Genomic DNA, 22,263 nt, shown 5'->3' with positions numbered 1-22,263 from the left:
ATTTTTGTCATCTGAATTGTTTTAGTGCTATAGTCTAGTCTATTTTGTAGACTAAAATGTATTTTGGCAGGCCTTGATGGCGTCATAATGGCTGATTTTAGACTTGGCTGCATGCTGAAAAGAGACGATCTTCTACAAGCTCACGGTCTGCTATTTTCAGCATGCAACCAAATATAAAATGACTTGTCTTTTAGTTCTACTCCATCAATTCTCCACTATAGTCCCTCCCTAACATTTTTATCTAGTTTTTATTTTACATTTATTTAGTCACTGCCCCTTTAAGGGTAGTGCATAAAAGGGGTGACCAGGTTTGAGGCCTCATGTTTGGCCAGAAGCCTGATTTGAGTGTTTGTTGGGGAGCTGGAGGCATGAGCGGCATTAGTCAGACACCCTACCCAAAACCCAAACCCTATAAACCTCACAGGAAACCACAGGTTAGTTTTAACCTGCCACGCATGTCGGGAGCCATGGGTGAGTTTTAGCTGCCCACGAGTTTGTTGTAACTGGCCACGCATGTCGATCCGTTTGGAACCTATCAGTGATCACTCTATGCTCTTATAGCTCCGAGGAGAGGTTCCGTGTCAGGATATCCCTGCATCGGTAGAACGGGGGTTGAGCCGTCCAAAAACAGTGGTGAAAACCCTTTTCGCAGGATCGTTTCCAAAACGTAAAGGTATTTCTGGCTAGCTACAGATGATAAACTTAGGACAGCCTATAGTAAATGTTTTAGACGGGGGTTAAACAACGGTGTACAAGCCTACAGTCCTTGGTAAGAAAATAAACCTGAAGCAATGTTGATGCTTTGATCATTCATTTTGATTCTATGGGGATATATTTTAATTAGGGGCATTTTAGATTCCATTTACAGAGTTCGGCAGGTGTGATGCTTTGTGAGGGGGAGCTGGGATGCTGCCGGAGTTAGTAGGGGAATGGGTTTTTTAGAGGGTTTTTGACATGATGGGGATAATGTTAGTCGACTGTTAGCCTTACCTCGGTACCCAGACTTTTATTTCCGTTCGTGTTCGGCTCAACAAATTAAAGCCTGGAGGAACGTGACACATTTCCTGGTCTAGGACAAGGAAGCTCTGAGAAGGAAGTGAAGTGGTCACGTGACTGGGCTGCGCCATGACACTTTCATGGACGCTTTCATGGGAGCCAAACTACCCGGAAGTTTGGCAGAATGCACTGGAGTCAATGAGAGCTCAGTGACCAGCTCATGAACAAACATTATTTATGAACAATTGAGACCTTTTGTAAAGTAATCACTTCTGGAAAATAACAGAAGACATGTAACACATTATTGTCTGCTGTGTTGTTATTCAATGTGTACACTGTGTAATTTTTATAGAGGTATGGTACCTAAAGAGCACAAAGTACCTTTCTGAAAGCACCAAGTATCGCGAGACTTCCCAGCCAGAAACAATACCTGCTGCTGTTTAGATCCTCAGATAAAATTATATACTGTGCACTCTGTGCACATCGAAAAGTAAGTGATTAGAAAACAACCTGTGATATGTCTTCTGTTATTTTCCAAAAGTGATTACTTTACAAAAGGTCTCAATTGATCATAATGTTTGTTATGAGCTGGTCCAGCCGGCTCCATTCACTGCCATGTATTCATTGCACTTCCGGTGTGAGTTTGGCTCCCATGAGTGTCCATGAAAGTGTCATGGCACAGCCCAGTCACGTGACCACTTCCCTTCCTTCTCAGAGCTTCCTTGGTCTAGGAGAGTGGGAGTGAAGTACAATGCAGAGGGGCGTCGCTTTCCTCCGCTGATTTCTACCAGGGAGGGGAGGGGCGGAGGGGGGCAGGGGTGGGGGCTCAGATCGGTGAACCAATATTCTCCAGCGGTTGCTCCATGCGTGCCCGCCCCTCTAGACCAGAAAGCACGCTGGCTATAGAGCGTCGCAGTCCCGCCCCCTTTCATGACGACGCCAGGCCCAGGAAATGAATCCCAATGCATTTCTCCCATATACATTTCATAACGTATTTATTTAAAGACCTTTTAAGCGTCGTACGAAGCCAACTCTTGTCGTGACAAATCATATTTTTGACCAAACAAATAATTACAAAGAAGAAAAACTACAAAAAAAAGTATTGTAACCTGCCGTTTCTTTCTACTTTCTAATTCTTTGTATGGCCCAAAAGATTGTGTTTGTGTCATGATTTGTCACGACAAGAGTTGGCTTTGTCCGCGGCGTAAACGTCTTTAAATAAATACTTTATGAAAAGTCTGAGGAAAATGAACGGGGCTTTCTTTTCGGGGTCTCTCGAGGGGGCAGGACTGCGACGCTCTATAGCCAGGCTAGTCAACTGTTAGCCTAATTTATCCTCTGTATTTCCATAGCCTCCAGGTCCTTTCCTGGGTTCAGTTCAAGGGTTCCTTGAGTATATTGACTAGGTATGTTTTGGTATTTTGTTGTATTTTTGGTCATTTTGCTATATTTTGTATAATGTAATGAATTTCTATTGAGGGGTAACGGATGTATGTGATATATTGTACGAGGACAACTATAGAGCTCCGAAGTCTGACGTCACTTTCAGTAGAGGGCGTCAATCTCCAGGTTCATGTATTTGTTTATTTGCATTGAGATCCCCAAACGGCGATTTTAGGTCGCTTCATATAAGAACTGTGTTTGAAAAATAAACCGACCACCTCGGCGTTTCTGTCAGGATAGTGGCTGTGCGTCGTTAATGATGTCCATTCATATTTGATACAGCCAGTTTCTAGAGAAAATGGAATTAATGTGACCGCAAAAGCCTTGAAACTACATATGAATGCAATGTCGCTGAGCATATACGTCACGCCCAGCTGTCAACATATTGTGTTCCTGAGATTCCTCGTTGACGTAAGCTCAGCTGGTGGTGACTCGACTCGTACTAACCACGATACATTATATATCAATAAAAATAAACGTAATTAACGTTCAGTTTCTGTTGTGCGACGGGCTGTGGGCAGAAGCAGCCTACCCGGAAATGTAGTCTCTGGGTTGTTAGGCTCGTTTCTAACGCTTATTTTGTTACTCTTTGGGTATATTTGTACATTTCCACCTTCAGTCGATGCTTCATATCCATATGAGTGAAAAGGCCGGGGTGATCGGTTTATTTTTCAAACACAGTTCTTATATGAGGCGATCTAAAATCCCCCTATGGAGAGTACAATGCTTATAAAAAGAGACATGAACCATGGCGCTCACTGCCCTCTACTGGTAGTAGAGGGCAGTGACGTCAGGACTTCGGTGCTCTATACCATAGAGTATATATATAATAGAGACTGAACTGGCGCGAAGCTCCGCCCCCCCAGCTATTCATGTCAGTGGAAGTTGCTCAGTGGCGTTTTGAAGCACCCGGAAGACTGCCGGAAGTCCCTCCCAGGACCTCAACTTTGAGGTCCTGAGTGACGTAGGGCAACCGAGCGCTCAACGTTAAAGCCCAGCTGCACGGGGTTTCCCGGTCATGAATCCACGGGTCCGCCTGTAGTCCCTCCTCCTACCACTAGGACCCAGAGCTTCAACGTTGGAAAGTCTGCCTGCCCCCTTGCTCTATACCTATTACCTAACCTACAACCATTCACTGATTTCCCCACCATGCCATATTGTATTTGAGAATGGGTTTTACCAGAGGCCGTGTGCCATAGTGGTGATGAGGTCGATGACACAGGCGTATACGGGGCCATTAATTAATATTGCAGTTTGGATTTTGTTTGCTGTGATTACTTAAATAACTTTATTTGCTTTTGGTTTTGCGTATTTAAATAGTTTTTATTAGTTTGGTTTATTCGTTGTGTATGTTTAGTTTTCGAGGACCCATAGGCCCTGAAGCCTTCACCCTAGTATATCACCTGCCCTTGGGCTCAGTCCCACTTTTAGGATCATGAATTCCCAGCTATAATAATAATAACCCCTCTTCCCTTATGTATTTTAAGTTTTTAACTTGAATATATTTGTTCTACATGTTGAATAAACTTGACACTTGTTACATCAGCCTCTGGTTCTGTTCATTCTGAACCCATACCAAGTTGGATCCCTCATTCGTATTCGTGAGGGTGGAGTAGTAATTTCATAATAATAGCCCAGCTACATTAGTGTTAGTCATCGTAGCTTGTTTTCCTCAGTGAAACAAGGTAGTTGATGAAAATTGTTAGTCATAGTTCGAAACACTCGATGCAACAGCAGACCACATGAGACACTACAGACGCCGTCGTGTTTTTTCTGACAATGATGCACATACTGTACAGGATTTATAACTGTTGTCTTTGCAATCTGACCCAAACTAAAGATATTTTTTGATATCGTTGGATACGATTCCATGGTAATACAATTCCATGGTAATTCCAGGAAAACGATCAAAATAAAAAAAGATCTCATTGTGTAGTGTAGACTATACTTATTGTATATTAAGTTATGCAGATGTTTAAAAGTAATTGAACTCTTGAGTGTAAAATGAAACCAAATGGACCGGCAAGGGTCCATTTGGCTTCATGTTAGTCTCAAGAGTAAAAGGTCAGGACGGTTACCACCTCTCCATCATTTAGCTGGGGACCACCTGGAACCCCCTCAAGGCCCACTGGTGGTCCCCGGACCACTGGTTGAAAACCACTGCTTTAGCAGGTTAACTGTACGCATGTTATCACTGTTACTGTGTCGTTCCATCTGCCACCACCTGGGGGCCTACAATGCTATGGAGCTACAGTGACAATAGCCTCGGAAACCCAGACGATTTTATTTCCAGGGAGGGACCGAGTCCACTTCAATTCGGCATAGAGTAGCGCAAATGTCGATCACTCTCTGGCTGTCTCTGCTGATTTCTGATCGTCTGCACCTTTGTTAAATTGACGCACACACATACCGGTACTCCTCTCTCTGTCGCTCTATTTAATTAGTCTAATGTCGCGCAGCTGCGTCTAGATTCTCCCGCCGGGAGCTGCCTATGCCATAGAAAGCATAGGTGGACCCCAGGCTACAGTGACAATGACAACGTTATTCATGTGACACTACACAACACTTAAATGGTTTCTAAACACACTTTTTATTATTTTTTAGCATACGACATTACAACTTCAAAAAGGACAATCAATTTGGATTGGCAACGCCACTGAAAAAGCGATATCTCTCAGGCCTGAATAGTATTCACCCCCTTGATACTACAATCAAATTGCACCTATTTCTAGAGAATTCATAAAAATGTATCAAAACCTTTTGTTTTTTGCTGGACAGTATGAATGAATAATTCAACACTGTTGGCTGTCAGTGTGAGTTAACGCTCAACCCGGCAGGTTCAGGGGGTGATTTAATTATAGTAGAGCATCACTACCTCTGAGACGCTGATTTGATTTGCACCTTTTTTTTCCTCTATAAATGCTACAAAAAAAAAGAGGAAAAAAAAAAGCATCAATCTCTTCCAACACATGTTTCCTTCTCTCCATTGGAATGACCCGACTGCTGTGAATAATGGATTAGCGTTAATCAGGGGTGGAAAAAAGTACTCGCATGTTTTACTAAAGTATCAATACCACAATTTACTTGAGTAAACGCACAAAAGTATTGGCATCAAAATGTACTTAAAGTATCAAAAGTAGAAAGTACTCATTATGCAGAATGTCCCATTTCACAAGTTTTCAAATGTAGAAAAGATCTATTGAAAATAGCAGATCTACAACTCTACTATGCGTCGCATCGCATTGTGAGCTTGGCCAAAATTATAGCTGAAGTGGGTTAATGTATGTTTTGTAACAATCAAAATTTACAAAGTCTACAAAACTAGTAACATATAATTGTAGTGGAGTACAAGTACAATATTTGCCTCTGACATGTAGTGGAGTAAAAGTACTGAAATACTCAAGTACAAGTTTCAAGTACTTTTAAAGTAAAGAACTACAACTCAAAGGATTCCATCATGCCCAGGTGTCACCGACTGGGATGATTGACATCGTTTTGCATCACTTTAACCCATTTAGACCTGAGGACAATTCTACAAATGTCTTCTAAATCCTGACAGTTTTCTGAAAAATCTGTTTCTATGTCAGTCGTTCCCCCCCCCCCCCCCCCAGAAGCAAAGATTTAAGTTAAAAACGTTCGCTCTGAAAGAATATTCAAAGATTTGCGCCACATTTTCACAATTTTTCAAAAATAGCAAGCTCGTAGCGCTGCTATTGTCCAATAGCTAAAGTATAACGTAATGCTTAAAACACCAAAAGGGGTTCCCGTCATGAATTAAAGAGAGAAAGAAAGGATGTGTTCCAAGTCCGCTATACAGCTGCAATGCATTACATCAGGATGTTGCAACCTTGGACTGTGTCACTCACAGCATCATCCACATAGCTGGACGTCTACAATTATTGCATATTAAATATACAGCCATGGCTATCCCACGTTAAGCACATGTACCCCGCTGCGTACCCGTGCCCTATTCTGGGCATGTCATCATAGGCTACTAGGCGAAGATTCGGGCCAAAATAGATCTACGAGCTCAGAATGCTCAAAAGCTCATACAATGCTTGTGGATCGTCTGTTTTTGGCAATTCTTGCAATTGGGCCCCCAAATAATTGACAATTCATTTTTTTAATGAAACGTATTGTTAAAAAGACTTGTCTTTAAAACCTTGACAAATTGTAGTGTCATCACTGATATTGATAAATAGGAAATTACTACATTGGTTCTGTTGATCCAGGGCAGAACCCAACGTGTTTATCAAAAAATCTATTTCAATTTGATTGATAGTTAAAATAAATATATGCTTTGAGAAAATAAATATATGCTTTGAGAAGGCCATGCTGGACGCTTTCAGGAGTTTTTAAGTGGGCCCTGGTCCAGAAAAAGTTTAAGTGGTTAAAAAGGGTTGTAGAAATGCTGGCACTATACAAGCACTGCCACTGCAATGTGGTCAAGTATTGGAACATGCACTCTTACTAGATAACGCAGCCATATTTGCCTAGAGATTATGGCCCGAGACAAATTGTCTATTAAAATTCACAACATAAATCAAGTCTTGATATGTAAACTCACTCGTTCCCTATTATAGCCTATACTAGCACTGTCACTCTAACTCTGTCTATAGAAAAGAATACCTGCACTCACTTTGTATCCAATAGGATTCTTGTTTATTTAAGTTTCCCCCAGCAGCAAACAAACGTATTTAATTTACGCTGAGGACGCTGAGGAAGGAAACATCCGTTTGTTTGCTGCTGGGGGACACTTAAACGGTGGACGCAAGAGCCAACGCTTGGCGTCAATGCTAGCGAGCTAAAATGAGGCCATCCTTGCTCTAGAAAGCGCCAATGTTCCAATCGGGATCACCGGATAATCAGAAAAGACCTCCGAACATCAGCGTTTTGTCAAAACCATGGAGAGCTCCATAGATTTAGAGTTATTCCGCTTTTTAGTCGGCCTGTATACAAGAAGCGAACGGCAGTGCGCACGCGCGAAACCAGACTAGGATCGCTGAAGAAGGAAAAATAAAAAATCAGCGGTTTGATATAAATAATAAAGCTTATATGGCGGAACGTTCCGTCACGAGCAGTTTTTGTGTTAAATAAACAAGAATCCTATTGGATACAAAGTGAGTGCTGGGATTATTTTCTATGGACTGTATCTACCTGAACCGTGCACCTGATACTTTATTACGTTGAATTACTCAACTGAGTGCTTGCTCTCTTCTCTTCACTCTTAAAGGACCACTTCACCACTTTTCAACATCTCTTCATATAATTGGTCCTCACTAAGGTTCATGATAAAACACCACCATTTTTTCCTACTCAGTCTGTGTCTCATAGAAGGGCTTTGGGCAGTTCGGACACCCGTCCACCAGTGACATCATCATTAGGCAGATTTTTAGGCATCATTAGGCAAAAGAAAGCCTGCCGTTTCTATTAGCTTGGATTCACCATCGATGATGTCACTGGTGGACGGGTTTCTGAACTGCCCACAGCCCTCCTATGAGACACAGACTGAGTAGGAAAAAATGGTGGTATTTTATCATGAACATTAGTGAGGACCAATTATAGGAAGAGAAGTTGAAAAGTGGTGAAGTGGTCCTTTAACTCTGTCTCTCATACAGTGTGGTCATATGGATCCAGTGTCACCCATGATTTGCAGGTAGGAATAGCTCCAACATAATTTTGAGGATCTATTTCTCCCAATCTAATACAATCAACTACTTCTTTGGCCTCTCATGAGGAAGACCCGGATTTGAATCCCGGGCAGGACAAAAAAAAATTGCAACCTTAAGTCTACAGTATATGATTATTCACATCAGGGTGGAAAGACATTTGGTACATAATACCAGTTCGGGATTTCTTTCCACCTGGCCTGGCCAACTATGCTGGATATCTGTGGGCACATTAAAGGGAAGAATGGGATGTGTAGCATTGTGTACACAAGTACACGGTAAAATCCTGAGTGTTCCGTTTAACCCTGAAAGTGTCAAGATGGACCGTTACGGGACCATTTTGACACTCAAGGATTTTGCTGTACCTCAAAGTCTGAGCTGATGACCTTATGCAAAAGGAGGACGGAACCGTTCCAACTAAGGCTGAGCGGGAGTGCCGTTTTGTGATTATAGAAACTGACCATCCAGCAACCGGTTTAAAACTGCACTGTAAAATCCTCAGCGTTACATTTAGCCATTTGTAACTCTGAGGGAGTGCAAAATGTAACCGAATGGACCCGTAAGTTAAATTAGGATCCACAATCAGCACCCCTAACTCCGACCAGCTTGGCCACTGTGCCGCCTCTGTTCTTGTCCCCTCCTGCTAGGCCTCAGCCCCGACAAGGGCTACTGGTTGGCGGATTCACAGGCATCTATCCAGTCACTGTACACATCCACAGCCTCGGACAGATCTGATGAACAACTGGATTAAGGAGAATCAGTCTTAATGCGTTAAACAGAAGTGATGCTTGCTCGTTACTGTGTACCAGTAATATCCTGTGTGTTAATTTTACCGTTTGAAGTGTTAATAAAAATAAAATTCAAGGCTTTTGCACACATACAACTACAAGCGACAGGAGGTGCGTAGGAGGAGGACAACCAGGTGCCCAACGTACTGAAAAAGAAGGGACTCTGCCTATATGGCCTTCATCAGGCTAAAGGATAAAGTTAGCCTGATGAAGGCCGTATAGGCCGAAACGTTGCTGGTTCCCTAATAAACTTTCTCACTGCATTTGAAGACAGTGTGCGGGAGTCCTTTCTTTTTCAGTATTGTTTGAAATGTACCCTTTCAACTTTCAGAGATAAATTAAAACAGGATTTTTCTGTGTTGACCATCGAGCCCGTTAGTGAAATTCTTTTGATGGTTTGTTCAAAGAGTTAGCATTCACCACACATCGACCAGACGGCATCTAAAGCTTGTTAAGACATTGAACTAAATGAACTGATGGTCAGACTAGCGTAATTATGAGTAGCAGAGAAATTCCTTGAACTGACATCAAAAACATAATCCGTGTAGTAGAGATCAAACCTCTAATAAGTAACTATTTATAGTATACACATATGTTCACTCTACTCGTATCAGTTCTTTCTACTTCTTATACAAAGTATGTTTGTACAAAAAATAACATCACCCACTTTAAACCTGACACCTGTGATGTGACAAAGTTGATAACTCTTAACGCTATGGACCAAACGCTAACGTGATCTCCCTGATTTTTCAATAAACTTCCTTTTGCATTTAATTGAATTGATTTTCTGGACACTCAAAGACACACCGAGGGTCTATGGGTCTCTTATTGATGCTCCCAAGGCCGCAGCCATGCCTTTCTCCTACAGTGTCGACGTTCAAATGTGAGTCGGATATTCTATTAATCGCGTTACATCTAATCTGCACATGAATATGTCTTCACGTCTTGCATAGGATACAGGTAATGGGTGTCTGGAACTCCTCCAAGCAGACTGTACAGGATATTATCCCAGTGTTTCTGCTCCTCTCCCTGTTGACAGAAGAGACAAACAAATAATATAAACTTTAAATTATGTGCAATACATTGATGCAGTGGGTTCTCAGCCTTTTCAAGCTGGGACACCCCAAACATAATCATATTTGAACTGTAAAAATAGCCGATCCACAAGCCCACACAACGCCTCACAATGTGAGCCGTTGTGAGCTTTTGATGATGCTGATTGCTTTTGATGCAGTTTCTTTTTTTTTGTATTTAAAGGACCACTTTTCAACCTATCTTCATATAGTAGGTCCTCACAAATAATCATGAAAAAATGGCGCAATTTGTATCTACTCTGTGTCCCATGGGAGGGCTGTGGGCAGTTCAGAAACCGTCTTCCAGTGACATCATCGATGGTGAATACAAGCTCATTCAGTATTTTAGCTGTGACGTGAGCGCCCCCTCCTGAGATACATCCGGGTCCTACTTTGTGTCGCTTTTGTGTCCCCATAGAGTTATACTGTGACGCTCCGTCGGACTAAATCTGAGACGAAAACAACCACGAAAGTCTAATTTTACTGCTATCCTCGCAACAACAAAGCTGCGCGACAGGCTGTCTGCCCCACACGGAATACTATCGCCATTTTATTTCATTGTGTCAACTAAATCCTAATTAATGCAAACTAGATTCAACATACTCAAGCCTGCAAACATTCTAAATATGCCCCCGAAATATTTTACTGAGCAAATGGACTGTTACCACCTTCAATAATAATGATAATAGTCTTTATTGTCTCCACATCATTTTTTTTTTGTCATAGACACTTGTACAAAACATTAATAATTCTACTCGAGTTGGAAGCATTAAGACCCATTTTAACCCTTAATGGCTTCCTTTCTGAAAAATAACGTCATTGTAAAAAGATTCACGCGTTTAGATATTCTATTTACAATGAGATGCGGACGGGAGCTGGTGCCACTTGGACCCGGACGTAGCACTACAAAATGACGTCGGACTTAAATACTGAATAGAAACTGCAGGCTTACTAGTCCTGAAAAGTTGCAATGCAAAAATGGAAGCCATCGTTCTCACGATAATGAAAATGTAAACATTTTTGTAAAAGAAATCTTGTTTAAAAAATAAATCTGCCTAATGATGATGTCACTGGAAGGCGGTTTCTAAACTGCCCACAGCCCTCTATGAGACACAGAAAATCGTGCCATTTTATCATGATTATTAGTGAGGACCTATTATATGAAGATAGGTTGAAAAGTGGTGAAGTGGTCCTTTAAGTCCTTAACCCATTCTGAGCGGGAACCCCTTTTGGTGTTCTAAGCATTGTTATACTTTAGCTATTGAAAAATAGCAGATCTACAAGCACTTGTAGGCCTGCTATTTTTGAAAAATCGTGAAAATGTAAATAATGTAACCGGTGGCTGTGTTTCGTACATCTTGACATCGCAGGACTTCTCGTGGTTGCAGAATGGACAGGTGAACTGGGTGTCCAAGTCCCCCGTCAGCTTCTTCTTGGGAGGGGGCTTTCGCTTGGACTTGCGGCGACCCATGGTGACAAACTCTGTGCAGTTTACTGTGCAGCTAACAAACAACAACAATGCTTGTAAACAAACAGTTATATTAATAATACTTATTCAAGAGTAGAACATAATGTGTGTAACCTGATACATGGAAAAACAATGTGTGTACTGTATGTATTTTTCTTTTTGCAGTGAGGTTGTAGATCTGACATTGTTGCAGCGATGTGTGTATATATATATATATATATATATATATATATATATATATATTAATTATTGAGAATCTGCTTGCTATTATCCAATTTCTAGCAGCGGCCCCAGCAGCGGCCCCGCTAAGCAACGCTTGCTTCGGCTTTGCTGTGTTTTCCGGATTTCCTCGCCCGTCCACCGCCAGGCGCGAATAGTCCTTATATTTTTGGGGACGGGAAACGGAAGTTATTTCAAAATAAATATACGGTGGCGGTAGCGGACAGCGCTTGAGGTTTTGGTGGCGGGTTATGAGTTAAGTATTGTACCATTTATTTATTTTTCTCTCAGATCCAAATATTATACTTTTACTCCACTACATTTGAAAACTTAAGTCACTTTGTAGATTTTGATTATTACAAAACATACATTCACCACTTCAACCCTATATGCCTATACATTTTGTCCATTTGAAAATAGCCTACACATTGTGAGCTTCATCATCTTCTATTTTCAAAAGATTGTTTTATACATTTGAAAACGTTAAATATGGGGCATTCTGCACAATGAGCACTTTTACCGTTGGCACTTTAAGTACATGTTGATGTCAGTATCAGTAATTTTACTCAAGTTACATTTTGAATTTGTAGTACTTTTTCTACCACTGCACATGTTGTGGTGCGACACCTTCGTACGACGAGGTATACATCAAGCATTAGCTCTACGTGCTCCTGATCCATATGAAGCTGGCTAGGTGGGTTAGCTAAGCTTATTGATTTCGAGTATTTAAACAACAAAATATCAACCGTTTCCAACATGCCAGGAGTTTAAGGGGCTACTGTCCAGTGGTGCGTGTTTAAATGACGCCTCTAAACGGCCATGCTAGAACCGTAATGGCCGCTGTGTGTAAACGTTATAAAGTTTTAGAACTTGTTTACCTTCCAGTTCAGTTGTAGAATCCAACACACACGTTGTGGCAACTTAGAGGAGGAGGAGGAGGGGGAGGAGGAAGTCAGTGTTGCCAGATTGTGTGAGAGAAACAAGCAACCAGGTCCATGAAAACAAGCCCAAAAGAAGCCTGACTACTAGGCTATTTGAAAATACCAGATCTATCTGCTAGATCTGCTATTTTTCAAAACAATCATGGAAGGGGAAAAAATGTGACAAAATGTGGAATATTCTTTGAAACACAAATCGTGTTGCTCAAAAAAAATAATAATGTAGGGTCCTTAGTTGGACAAATGCATACATTAATCTGAAGGTCCTTGACATGGAGATGTGTGAGAATCACTATAGTTTAAAACAACATTTAGGAAACAAGCCTAAATAATAGACTACACTTTAGAAACAAGCCCCCCAAAAAACGCAACCCACAACTACCAATATTTGTAAGCGACCTTACAGGAAAAACAAGCCCAAAGTAGTTTATAATAAGCAGACATGGCAACACTGGAGGAAGTTAGTTGTTCTGTCAAATCCTGTTACAATGTGCACGACGTGATTGGACGACAGGACGCCGTTCTCCGCAGTCTATTGGTTCTGGAGAAACGTCTGTCAAATTGATTGACGTGGCCAGTAGGCGGGCTCTAGACCGGATATGACTAAAAAAGAGCAGGGAAACGGAAACGAAGGCTTTCTTTTCCACACAGCCAGACAAAATACTAGCAGATCTACAAGCTCACAACGCGTCGCTATGTGAAGCGTTGTGAGCTTGTAGATCTGCTAGTATTTTGTCTGGCTGTGTGGAAAAGCCTGCAGTGTTGCCATGTCTGCTTTTCATAATCATAACCGAGTTTGGGCTTCTTTTTCTGTAAAGCTGCTAAATATAATGGCACTTGCAGGTTGCTTGTTTTTTGGGCTTGTTTCTAAAAGTGTAGTTCTTTTGGGCTTGTGTGATTCTCACACATTTTCATGTCAAGGTTGAAGGACGCCCATATGAATGCATTTGTCCAAGGAGGACCCTACATCTAAAAATATGTTTTGCCAGGGATTTGTGTTTAAAAAAAATAAAAATTAATCATTTTTTTCCAGGATGTTTTCTTTCCTTCTTATTATTCTTTTTTTTTAATCGCAGAGTTGCAGACCTACCAGTTCATCGCCTGCCCTAGTAAGTACTAAGTAGTCGCTTCTTTTGGGCTTGTTTTCATAGACGTGACAATCTGGCAACACCCAGTGGGATGTGCATGTCTCCACGTGGTGGCGACAACAGCTCAGGTATGTTGTTTTATTCACTTATTTGCATGCTACTACTAAACTGCACTCCAAAACAAAACTTTCAACCATTGCAAAGAAACACTGCTAAAAAAAAACAACCCCCGATGCTTTTGACACAGGCAGTTGGTGGTAAGCAAATGTTTAATGTTTAACCTTTTTCATATCGAGGTCCATTATTTATTTGGCATTGAACCAGCTAGGCCCACGCGGACCACCATTTGATGAGATTTGGCCTTTCAGACGCAAGACAAAATATTTTGTTGTCGTTGGATAAGATTTTGTCCACAATTCCATGCTACAGTATTGATGTGAGTACCATAGGATTATTAGGAGAGATGATAGAACAGGCAAAACGCTGATACTGACCTGATTCTGGTCATTACTGGCATTATACTGGCCATGATACTGACATGATTCTGGCCATGATAGGCCTACTGATACTGTGATACTGACAGATTATGATTCTGGCAATGATACTGACCATGATCCATCGTCCACCACTGAAAATAAGAGTATCTACAATCTCGTAACAGTTCTGTGTGCACATAGGCTATTTTCAAACATCTGAAAATACAGTGTTGTTAAATTGTTCCTCCTTTTACTGGGGGGAGTGGACCCCCTTTGACCCCTTTGGTGGTGCCTGGGACCCCACTTTTAGAACCACTGACCCATGTTGTTGTACCTGTGTGCTCTCTCAGTCAGATGTCTCTGCTCCAGACAGTGAAGGTGTTGGGCCTGGGAGCCATCGCTCTCGGTCTCAGCGGTGAGCTTCTGGGTTGGCTCCAACGCCGCCTCCGGCCTGCAAGAGCAAGACCCTTGAACGAGGTCCTCTTCTTCCCCAGTGAGCCTGCCTGTATGGAGCACCTCCTCATGCCCCATGCACAGTAGTAAGTGTACTATGTATGGAGCACCTCCTCATGCCCCATGCACAGTAGTAAGTAAGTACTATGGAGCACCTCCTCATGCCCCATGCACAGTAGTAAGTACTATGGACTGGAGCACCTCCTCATGCCCCATGCACAGTAGTAAGTGTACTATGGAGCACCTCCTCATGCGCCATGTACAGTAGTAAGTGTACTATGTATGGAGCACCTCCTCATGCCCCATGCACAGTAGTAAGTGTACTATGTATGGAGCACCTCCTCATGCCCCATGCACAGTAGTAAGTGTACTATGTATGGAGCACCTCCTCATGCCCCATGCACAGTAGTAAGTACTATGGAGCACCTCCTCATGCCCCATGCACAGTAGTAAGTGTACTATGGAGCACCTCCTCATGCGCCATGTACAGTAGTAAGTGTACTATGGAGCACTTCCTCATGCCCCATGCACAGTAGTAAGTGTACTATGGAGCACCTCCTCATGCCCCATGCACAGTAGTAAGTGTACTATGGAGCACCTCCTCATGCCCCATGCACAGTAGTAAGTGTACTATGGAGCACCTCCTCATGCCCCATGCACAGTAGTAAGTGTACTATGGAGCACCTCCTCATGCGCCATGCACAGTAGTAAGTGTACTATGGAGCACCTCCTCATGCCCCATGCACAGTAGTAAGTGTACTATGGAGCACCTCCTCATGCCCCATGCACAGTAGTAAGTGTACTATATGGAGCACCTCCTCATGCCCCATGCACAGTAGTAAGTGTACTATGGAGCACCTCCTCATGCCCCATGCACAGTAGTAAGTGTACTATGGAGCACCTCCTCATGCCCCATGCACAGTAGTAAGTGTACTATATGGAGCACCTCCTCATGCCCCATGCACAGTAGTAAGTGTACTATGGAGCACCTCCTCATGCCCCATGCACAGTAGTAAGTGTACTATGGAGCACCTCCTCATGCCCCATGCACAGTAGTAAGTGTACTATGGAGCACCTCCTCATGCCCCATGCACAGTAGTAAGTGTACTATGGAGCACCTCCTCATGCCCCATGTACTGTAGTAAGTGTACTATGGAGCACCTCCTCATGCCCCATGCACAGTAGTAAGTGTACTATATGGAGCACCTCCTCATGCCCCATGCACAGTAGTAAGTACTATGGAGCACCTCCTCATGATGCACAGTAGTAAGTACTATGGAGCACCTCCTCATGCCCCATGCACAGTAGTAAGTGTACTTGTATGGAGCACCTCCTCATGCCCCATGCACAGTAGTAAGTGTACTTGTATGGAGCACCTCCTCATGCCCCATGCACAGTAGTAAGTGTACTTGTATGGAGCACCTCCTCATGCCCCATGCGCAGTAGTAAGTACTATGAAGCACCTCCTCATGATGCACAGTAGTAAGTACTATGGAGCACCTCCTCATGCCCCATGCACAGTAGTAAGTGTACTATGGAGCACCTCCTCATGCGCCATGCACAGTAGTAAGTGTACTATGGAGCACCTCCTCATGCCCCATGCACAGTAGTAAGTGTACTATGGAGCACCTCCTCATGCCCCATGCACAGTAGTAAGTGTACTATGTATGGAGCACCTCCTCATGCCCCATGCACAGTAGTAAGTGTACTATGGAGCACCTCCTCATGCCCCATGCACAGTAGTAAGTGTACCATCATGGTATCTTTCTTTTCCATTATGGAACCTCTCCCTCTGCTATATATTATGGCTCCGAGATGAGGTTCCACACAAACGGACCGTACCGGCACCGGCCCAGACCCTTTTCTGCACATCGTATCCAAAACGTAAAGGTTGGGGGAACCCACTCTCAGATTTTCTATTTTCTAGCGGGAAAGAAAATCAAACTGATGGGTTGAGTTTGTTAGTATTGTTAGCCTTATTTAGTCCAGAAACCTTCTATTGGTTTTAAACCTGACAGGTGTATGCCTGTCAATATAGCCTACTCATTTAGAATGTTATGCATTTTGCATTGTCATATACATTAGGTACATCAATAGGCTACACATTGATTCTATCAATGTGTATCTGAACCTTTACCGATACGCCCAATACCGATACTGGCAATTCTAATCATTGTTAAATTGTGTGTTTTCAGCTTTATTATATCTTACTGTAGCCCTACACATAATGCCTTTTATGGTAATTTGAGCATAAGAACACAACCATTTGGACAAAGTGAAAGCTTTACAACAAGATCATTGGTTCTACCTTGTACAACAGCCACAGTCCGAGTTTATGATAACCAGCTATACAACGATAAGTCAATGTAAGTGAGCCTAATCTAACCAAGAGAACTATGCATATGGCTCATGGGCTATATCACTTATCATCACTATGCGATGCCACTAACTAGCCATATTAACACATTAAAACCGGGAATTTCTATTTTATTTTTTGCGTTGGCTATTCCAAAATAGCAGATATTTTTGAAAAACTTGAAAGTGTGAGAACACACTTTATACTCTGTCGAGCAACAGTGTGACTGGTCACAAACCAGTTTTTTGACGAGTGACCGTTGCAATGGCAAATAAATTGGGCTGTACTCTCTGTCCCCTCTCTGTCCACAGTCGCTGTTCTTGTCCCTTGTCCCATGACGTGGAGACTTCATTCTCTCGTCTTCTTCGTCACCTTCTGTCGGCCTCCAACACGCTCGATTTGTGCGTGTTTTCGTTTTCCAATATGGACCTGAGTCGGGCGGTACTAACGCTGCATAAAAGGGGCCTGACCATTCGTGTCCTGACAGATCAGCCATTCACCAAGATGACTGGCTCCCAGATAGGTGTACTCCGTAAGGCAGGTAAGCACAAGCCTCCAATGGGGGATTATTTTATTATGATTGTCTTCATCACTTGACACACGACGACACAAAACACAATTCTTGACTCAAGTCTTAACAAAAACATGGAGTGGAGGGCTAATTGCAAACCGGTTAATTTTTTTAAACCACTGTCAACCTGGCATCCCCATTTAAAAAATGCATCCCTATTTAAAAAAAATGCAACTTTTATCAAATTTTCTAAAATAGTTAACATGTCAGATCTACAAGCTCATAACTCGTCACATCGCTACGTGTTGTGAGCTTGTACATGGGCTATTTTGTATATGGCTTAGTGACAGAGAGTGGGTTGTGTTTCCTAACAGGTAATGAATGACTCATCTCACATTGTGCTTGAAAGTTGAAATGTCATGCTTGACACATGAGCTGTGCAACTTTTATAGAGTTAGGCTTTTTGGTGCCAAATAATTAGGCACCAATTCCACCTAAAAATGAAATGCAGGGGAAGACAAGGGTCTTCTTAAGCCTGATTTATACCGTACTTTGTCGTATGGCAGTCAGTGTTGATTTTGTCGACTAAAACTATGCGAAAAATGTTCGAATACCTTTTTACAATGTCTAAATTGAAATAAAATCTAAGCTACTGTATGAAAACTATGACTAAATTCGTCGACAAATAAACTAGACTAAAATGTTAGGGAGGGACTAGTGGAGAAGAAATTTGGTTGCGCTCAGGTCTACAATCTCACAACGCGTCGCGCTGTGACACATTGTGAGCTCGTAGATCAGCTATTTTCGACATGCAGCTAAGTGAAAATCGGTCATTTCAATGGCATCACGGCCCGCCCATAATACAAAAATCAAAATGTGTTGTTAAAATCAACACTGATGACTGGTGTCACGCACGGAAACAGATGACATACAAACACGTCATATCCACGTACACGTAGCATTGCTCATCAAAAGGTGCTCGTTCTGTATTCAAATAGTGTTATCAGAATGTCTTCCTCCTGAGACCTGACGAATGAATAGGGGGAAATGATGAGAACTGGTCCATGGGAAGTTGCCTCTACAAGCTTGCTACAGTTGGAGGCCATCGATATTGTCCTTTCTTTTTGCTGAGGTTTGCGTGATCTGCGCAAAAGGGTAGTTAACCCATTTTGGGCGGGAACCCCTTTTGGTGTTTTAAACATTATGTTATAATTTAGCTATTGAAAAATAACAGATCTACAAGCTCATAGCGCGCCACCGAGTGGCGCGCTACGAGCTTGTAGGTCTGCTATTTTTGAAAAATCGTGAAAATATTTATTTCAGAAAACTGGAGGATTTAGAAGGATTTTTTTTTAATTTTGAGGTCAGGCCTAAATGGGTCAAATGATAAGGGACAATATCGGTGGCACCCAACTGTATGAGTCAGTTTAATCCTACTCTGAGGCAAATGTGTCTGTCTTGCTCGGTTTATCCGCTTCCTCTGTGTTTTTCTCTTCCAACTGCCTTTCTGCTTTTAAGTTAATTATTACAGCCATATTGTTGCTTCAGAAATTGGCAACGGGAAAGCAAATTACATTAGGAAGTTGTGTGACTGTGCAACCCCCTAAGAATCTGTTTGCTGCAAGCCAAAATTATTACCTTCTCTCTCTTATAATATCTTTGCAAATGCCATGAAGAAATATCAACTCATTTATTTATATATACAGTATGCACACACACACACACACACACACACACACACACACACACACACACACACACTTTATAGACCATTGGCTCAAACTCAAAGGTTTGGCTTGGACCCAAGCCTTTAAAATATTTTCTGCTTAGTAATCACTGTCAGCTCTAACTGAGTTTCAGTAGAAAAAAAGAAAGAAAAGAAAACGTGGAAATGCAAGGTTAGCTGAACATCAAGTTTACTAGTCCTCTCAAAAATAAAACATCTTTTATGGACCAACGTTTAGTTGTCACTGTGTGCATGTACTGTACCAGATGATAACTTTATTTTAGATGATGGTCCTTTTCCCCCTCTATTACCAAATCTGTTTAGTCACGTTGCGACGCACTGTGAGCTTGTAGATCGGCTATTTCTACCGAAAGTTAACCTATTTTTGCCGAATTATCGCCATTATCGATGATGACATGTCCAGAATAAAGGACGCTAGGGTTCATGTGGTTAATTCAATTCATTTAACGATGGAAGTTGGAGATCCATGCCCCACCCGGCTATGCAATACCCGTTGTACCCGTGTCAGAGTACCCATCTGGCTGTGTCCCTTTTATGCCCATATATTTTTATGTCCCATTATTGCTATATATGTAGTTCTGTGTCAGGTATGCCCAAATATGGAGTGTTGTGATGTCAGAACAGACCAGCTCCATATATGGCATCCAGAGCCTATCCAGAGCCCCGGGCAGAGGCCTCTTGTGGCGGTTCTGGACAACCGTTGGTCCGACCGACTCGACACCGGGCACTGCACTCCCTGCGGGTGTGTGGAACGTGTGTGTCGAATTTGAAGTCGGTGGGGCGAACGGTTCTCGAGTGCTTTTCAGACGTACAGATGTACAGAGACGTATAATCGTGTATATATAGATTAATCTCTAATGACACCGTAACAATACTTACTGGATCATTGTCTCCTTCTTGCCAGGGATCTGTGTGCGAGTGGACTACGACGCCGTGCACATGCACCACAAGTTTGCGGTGGTGGACGGGCGACGCCTCATCACGGGCTCACTCAACTGGACCCTGCAGGCCGTGCAGAGCAACAAGGAGAACATCCTGGTCACCGAGGAACCCGACCTGGTCCGACCGTTCGTGCAGGAGTTCCAGAAGCTCTGGGATTCCAGCGACCCGGCCAAACACTGTGTGCCCCCCTGCTAACCCGCCCGTCATGCATGAGCGTCTATAGAACAGAGGTTCCCAAACAACTGGGTTGGGACCCATTCGTGGGTCACAGACACATTTGTATGGGTCCCTTGATTCTTTTTGGGGTTTTTTTGTTTTTGTTTCCTACATTTTGTTTTTAATTATTGTTATTTCAAAACATTATTAAAAAAAACTCAAAAACCCAGTATTACAGGGTTGCAAAGCAACGCGTTGTGAGCTTGTTCTGCTATTATCACTAGTTTTGGGTCCCCGGGCAAACATCTTATTTCGATTTTGACATAAAGTTGTTGTTGTTAAGGATTTGGATCACCTGTACTTTTGCCTACTGAACAGGAAAAATAAATTGTTAATGTTTCCACAGTGGCGGTGGGTTGTTGAGAGATCATCCGCTGGCAGAGATGTGTTATTCTCAGCTTCAACGGGGATCTCTTGTTGTTGCATCACCTCGCCATCGTCCACAGAAACGGGGACAATTTATAGTCTCAACCTCTGATTCTGAAGAAAAATAAGTGGGGGGAAAAATGACACGAATAGACAGATTAATACATTAATAATGTTCCAGAATACAAGGTCGGATCAGTTATTTCTATAAACGTTTTGGATTGAGTTAATTGTGCCTTCAGTGCACTCCGTAAAGGCTCATACATAGTCTGGATTTTCGGTGGTGGGGTGACCACCGAACTACAACATGACGTCACGAGCCGCGGTGAAGAGCAAACCACCGCCACCGCTCCAGCCCTTCTCTCTGTTTTTACTCACCACCTCTCAACGTTATTTCAGCTCCGGTGGTCAGCTCACCACCGGAGCGGTGGTCACCTCACCACCGAAAATCCAGACTATGAATAGGCCTTAAGAGTCTCACACAGTACACATGAGCAGTCAGCAAATGTCTTAAAGGATTTATCATTTTTTATTACACTTAAAATGGGGCTTGTTGTGATACCAAATCTCACCAACTGATGCTGGCTTGGCAGTTAAATAATTCCTGTGTTCTGAATGGTTTTATTTTGAGTGTCTCAAAAGCACATGTTGAGCTACAGTGTAAGAGGGAATACATTGAAATGATACACTTGGATTAACGTCAGTATCAATGTCCTTTTTAACGACTTTGACATAAAGTTGTTCTCGTTGGGGATTTGGATCGCCTGTTCTTTTGCCTACTGAACAGGAAAAATAAATGAGACAAATTAATCAGTTGTGAATATGCATATTTGTTCTGTGATAACCTTTCTTCAGCTTGCTGTACATTTAGCAAGTTTGTGTTAAATGTACCTTCTGGTATTGTTGCATACATCTTGCTTGATTTGATATTTTGATTATAGCTCTTTTTTTTTCAATAAACTGCCAATATGTGAATGGTACTGTGTACTTATTTTTTCACTTCAGATTACCAGTAGAGGAATTCTTGTGTTTTGGCCAAGATCATACTGAATGTGTAGACTACGGCTGCATAAATTGTCTGTTCATTTTTGCTTAATGGAAGAGAATCCAGTAACTGTAACCGTCATAATTACTCCAGTGATACAAATGTGATAGACTCAGGGACTCACGTTTTATGCACTTTGGCAGCAGGCCTGCTGAGTCTCTCTGGCTTGGAGGAGATGTGCACATTGTGCAGTGCTTGCATTTCACCTCCTGTTCCAACATGATTTACTGTGGTTAAAATAAACACAAGGGTTCCATTGTACTAGCCTACAAAAGGAAACCAAAATGTGTTATAAGATTTGTGTGTTGTGTTAATATGAACAGAAGACAGTATCTAGTCTAGAACATGATTGATTATTTTAAGTCGTGTTGCTTTTGTGTCTTGTGTGCTTGTTTGTAGCCATGGTAAGTGTATGGGTAGTAGCCTGTTGGCCACACATCTTGGCTAGGGCAGTGGACCCCCATTTTAA

At 42.3% G+C, this 22,263-nt stretch overlaps 2 protein-coding genes across 3 annotated transcripts; one reads left to right on the top strand and one right to left on the bottom strand.

Annotated features, from left to right (window-relative positions):
* Positions 1-332: 332 nt before the first annotated feature.
* Positions 333-21,559, top strand: pld6 (phospholipase D family, member 6). The gene is made up of 4 exons (XM_079498756.1): positions 333-471; positions 14,509-14,697; positions 17,279-17,508; positions 20,130-21,559. Exons 2-4 carry the CDS (start codon positions 14,513-14,515, stop codon positions 20,360-20,362), a joined length of 648 nt encoding a protein of 215 aa, XP_079354882.1. The 5' UTR covers positions 333-471; positions 14,509-14,512; the 3' UTR covers positions 20,363-21,559.
* On the bottom strand, positions 8,060-12,595 carry LOC306921577 (transcription elongation factor 1 homolog). Of its 2 annotated transcripts, XM_079498763.1 has the most exons (4): positions 12,535-12,595; positions 11,325-11,471; positions 9,855-9,925; positions 8,060-8,839 (listed from the first exon to the last, which is right to left on the bottom strand). In XM_079498763.1, the coding sequence occupies exons 2-4, from the start codon at positions 11,438-11,440 to the stop codon at positions 8,775-8,777; spliced, it is 252 nt and encodes an 83-aa protein (XP_079354889.1). In that variant the 5' UTR covers positions 11,441-11,471; positions 12,535-12,595; the 3' UTR covers positions 8,060-8,774. The 2 variants fall into 2 exon arrangements, with proteins under 2 accessions (XP_079354889.1, XP_079354890.1); XM_079498764.1 differs by lacking the exon at positions 12,535-12,595 and having other exon boundaries at positions 11,325-11,483.
* Positions 21,560-22,263: the final 704 nt, after the last annotated feature.

This window comes from Electrona antarctica (genome assembly GCF_951216825.1).
Source record: "Electrona antarctica genome assembly, chromosome: 4".
Taxonomy (NCBI): Eukaryota; Metazoa; Chordata; class Actinopteri; order Myctophiformes; family Myctophidae; genus Electrona; species Electrona antarctica.
The sequence above is the reverse complement of the archived record's forward strand: the minus strand, read 5'-3'. Positions and strand labels throughout refer to the sequence as shown.

Excerpts from the sequence above, each read along its gene's own strand:
- LOC306921577 (XM_079498763.1), bottom strand. The coding sequence starts at position 11,440 with ATGGGTCGCCGCAAGTCCAAGCGAAAGCCCCCTCCCAAGAAGAAGCTG. Across the intron at positions 9,926-11,324 it reads AAGTCCTGCGATGTCAAGAT|GGAGAGGAGCAGAAACACTG; the intron begins GTACGAAACACA and ends TTCTGTCAACAG. Across the intron at positions 8,840-9,854 it reads GTTCCAGACACCCATTACCT|ATCTGTCCGAGGCTGTGGAT; the intron begins GTATCCTATGCA and ends GTTGTTCATCAG.
- pld6 (XM_079498756.1), top strand. The coding sequence starts at position 14,513 with ATGTCTCTGCTCCAGACAGTGAAGGTGTTGGGCCTGGGAGCCATCGCT. Across the intron at positions 14,698-17,278 it reads CTCATGCCCCATGCACAGTA|TCGCTGTTCTTGTCCCTTGT; the intron begins GTAAGTGTACTA and ends CTCTGTCCACAG. Across the intron at positions 17,509-20,129 it reads AGGTGTACTCCGTAAGGCAG|GGATCTGTGTGCGAGTGGAC; the intron begins GTAAGCACAAGC and ends CCTTCTTGCCAG.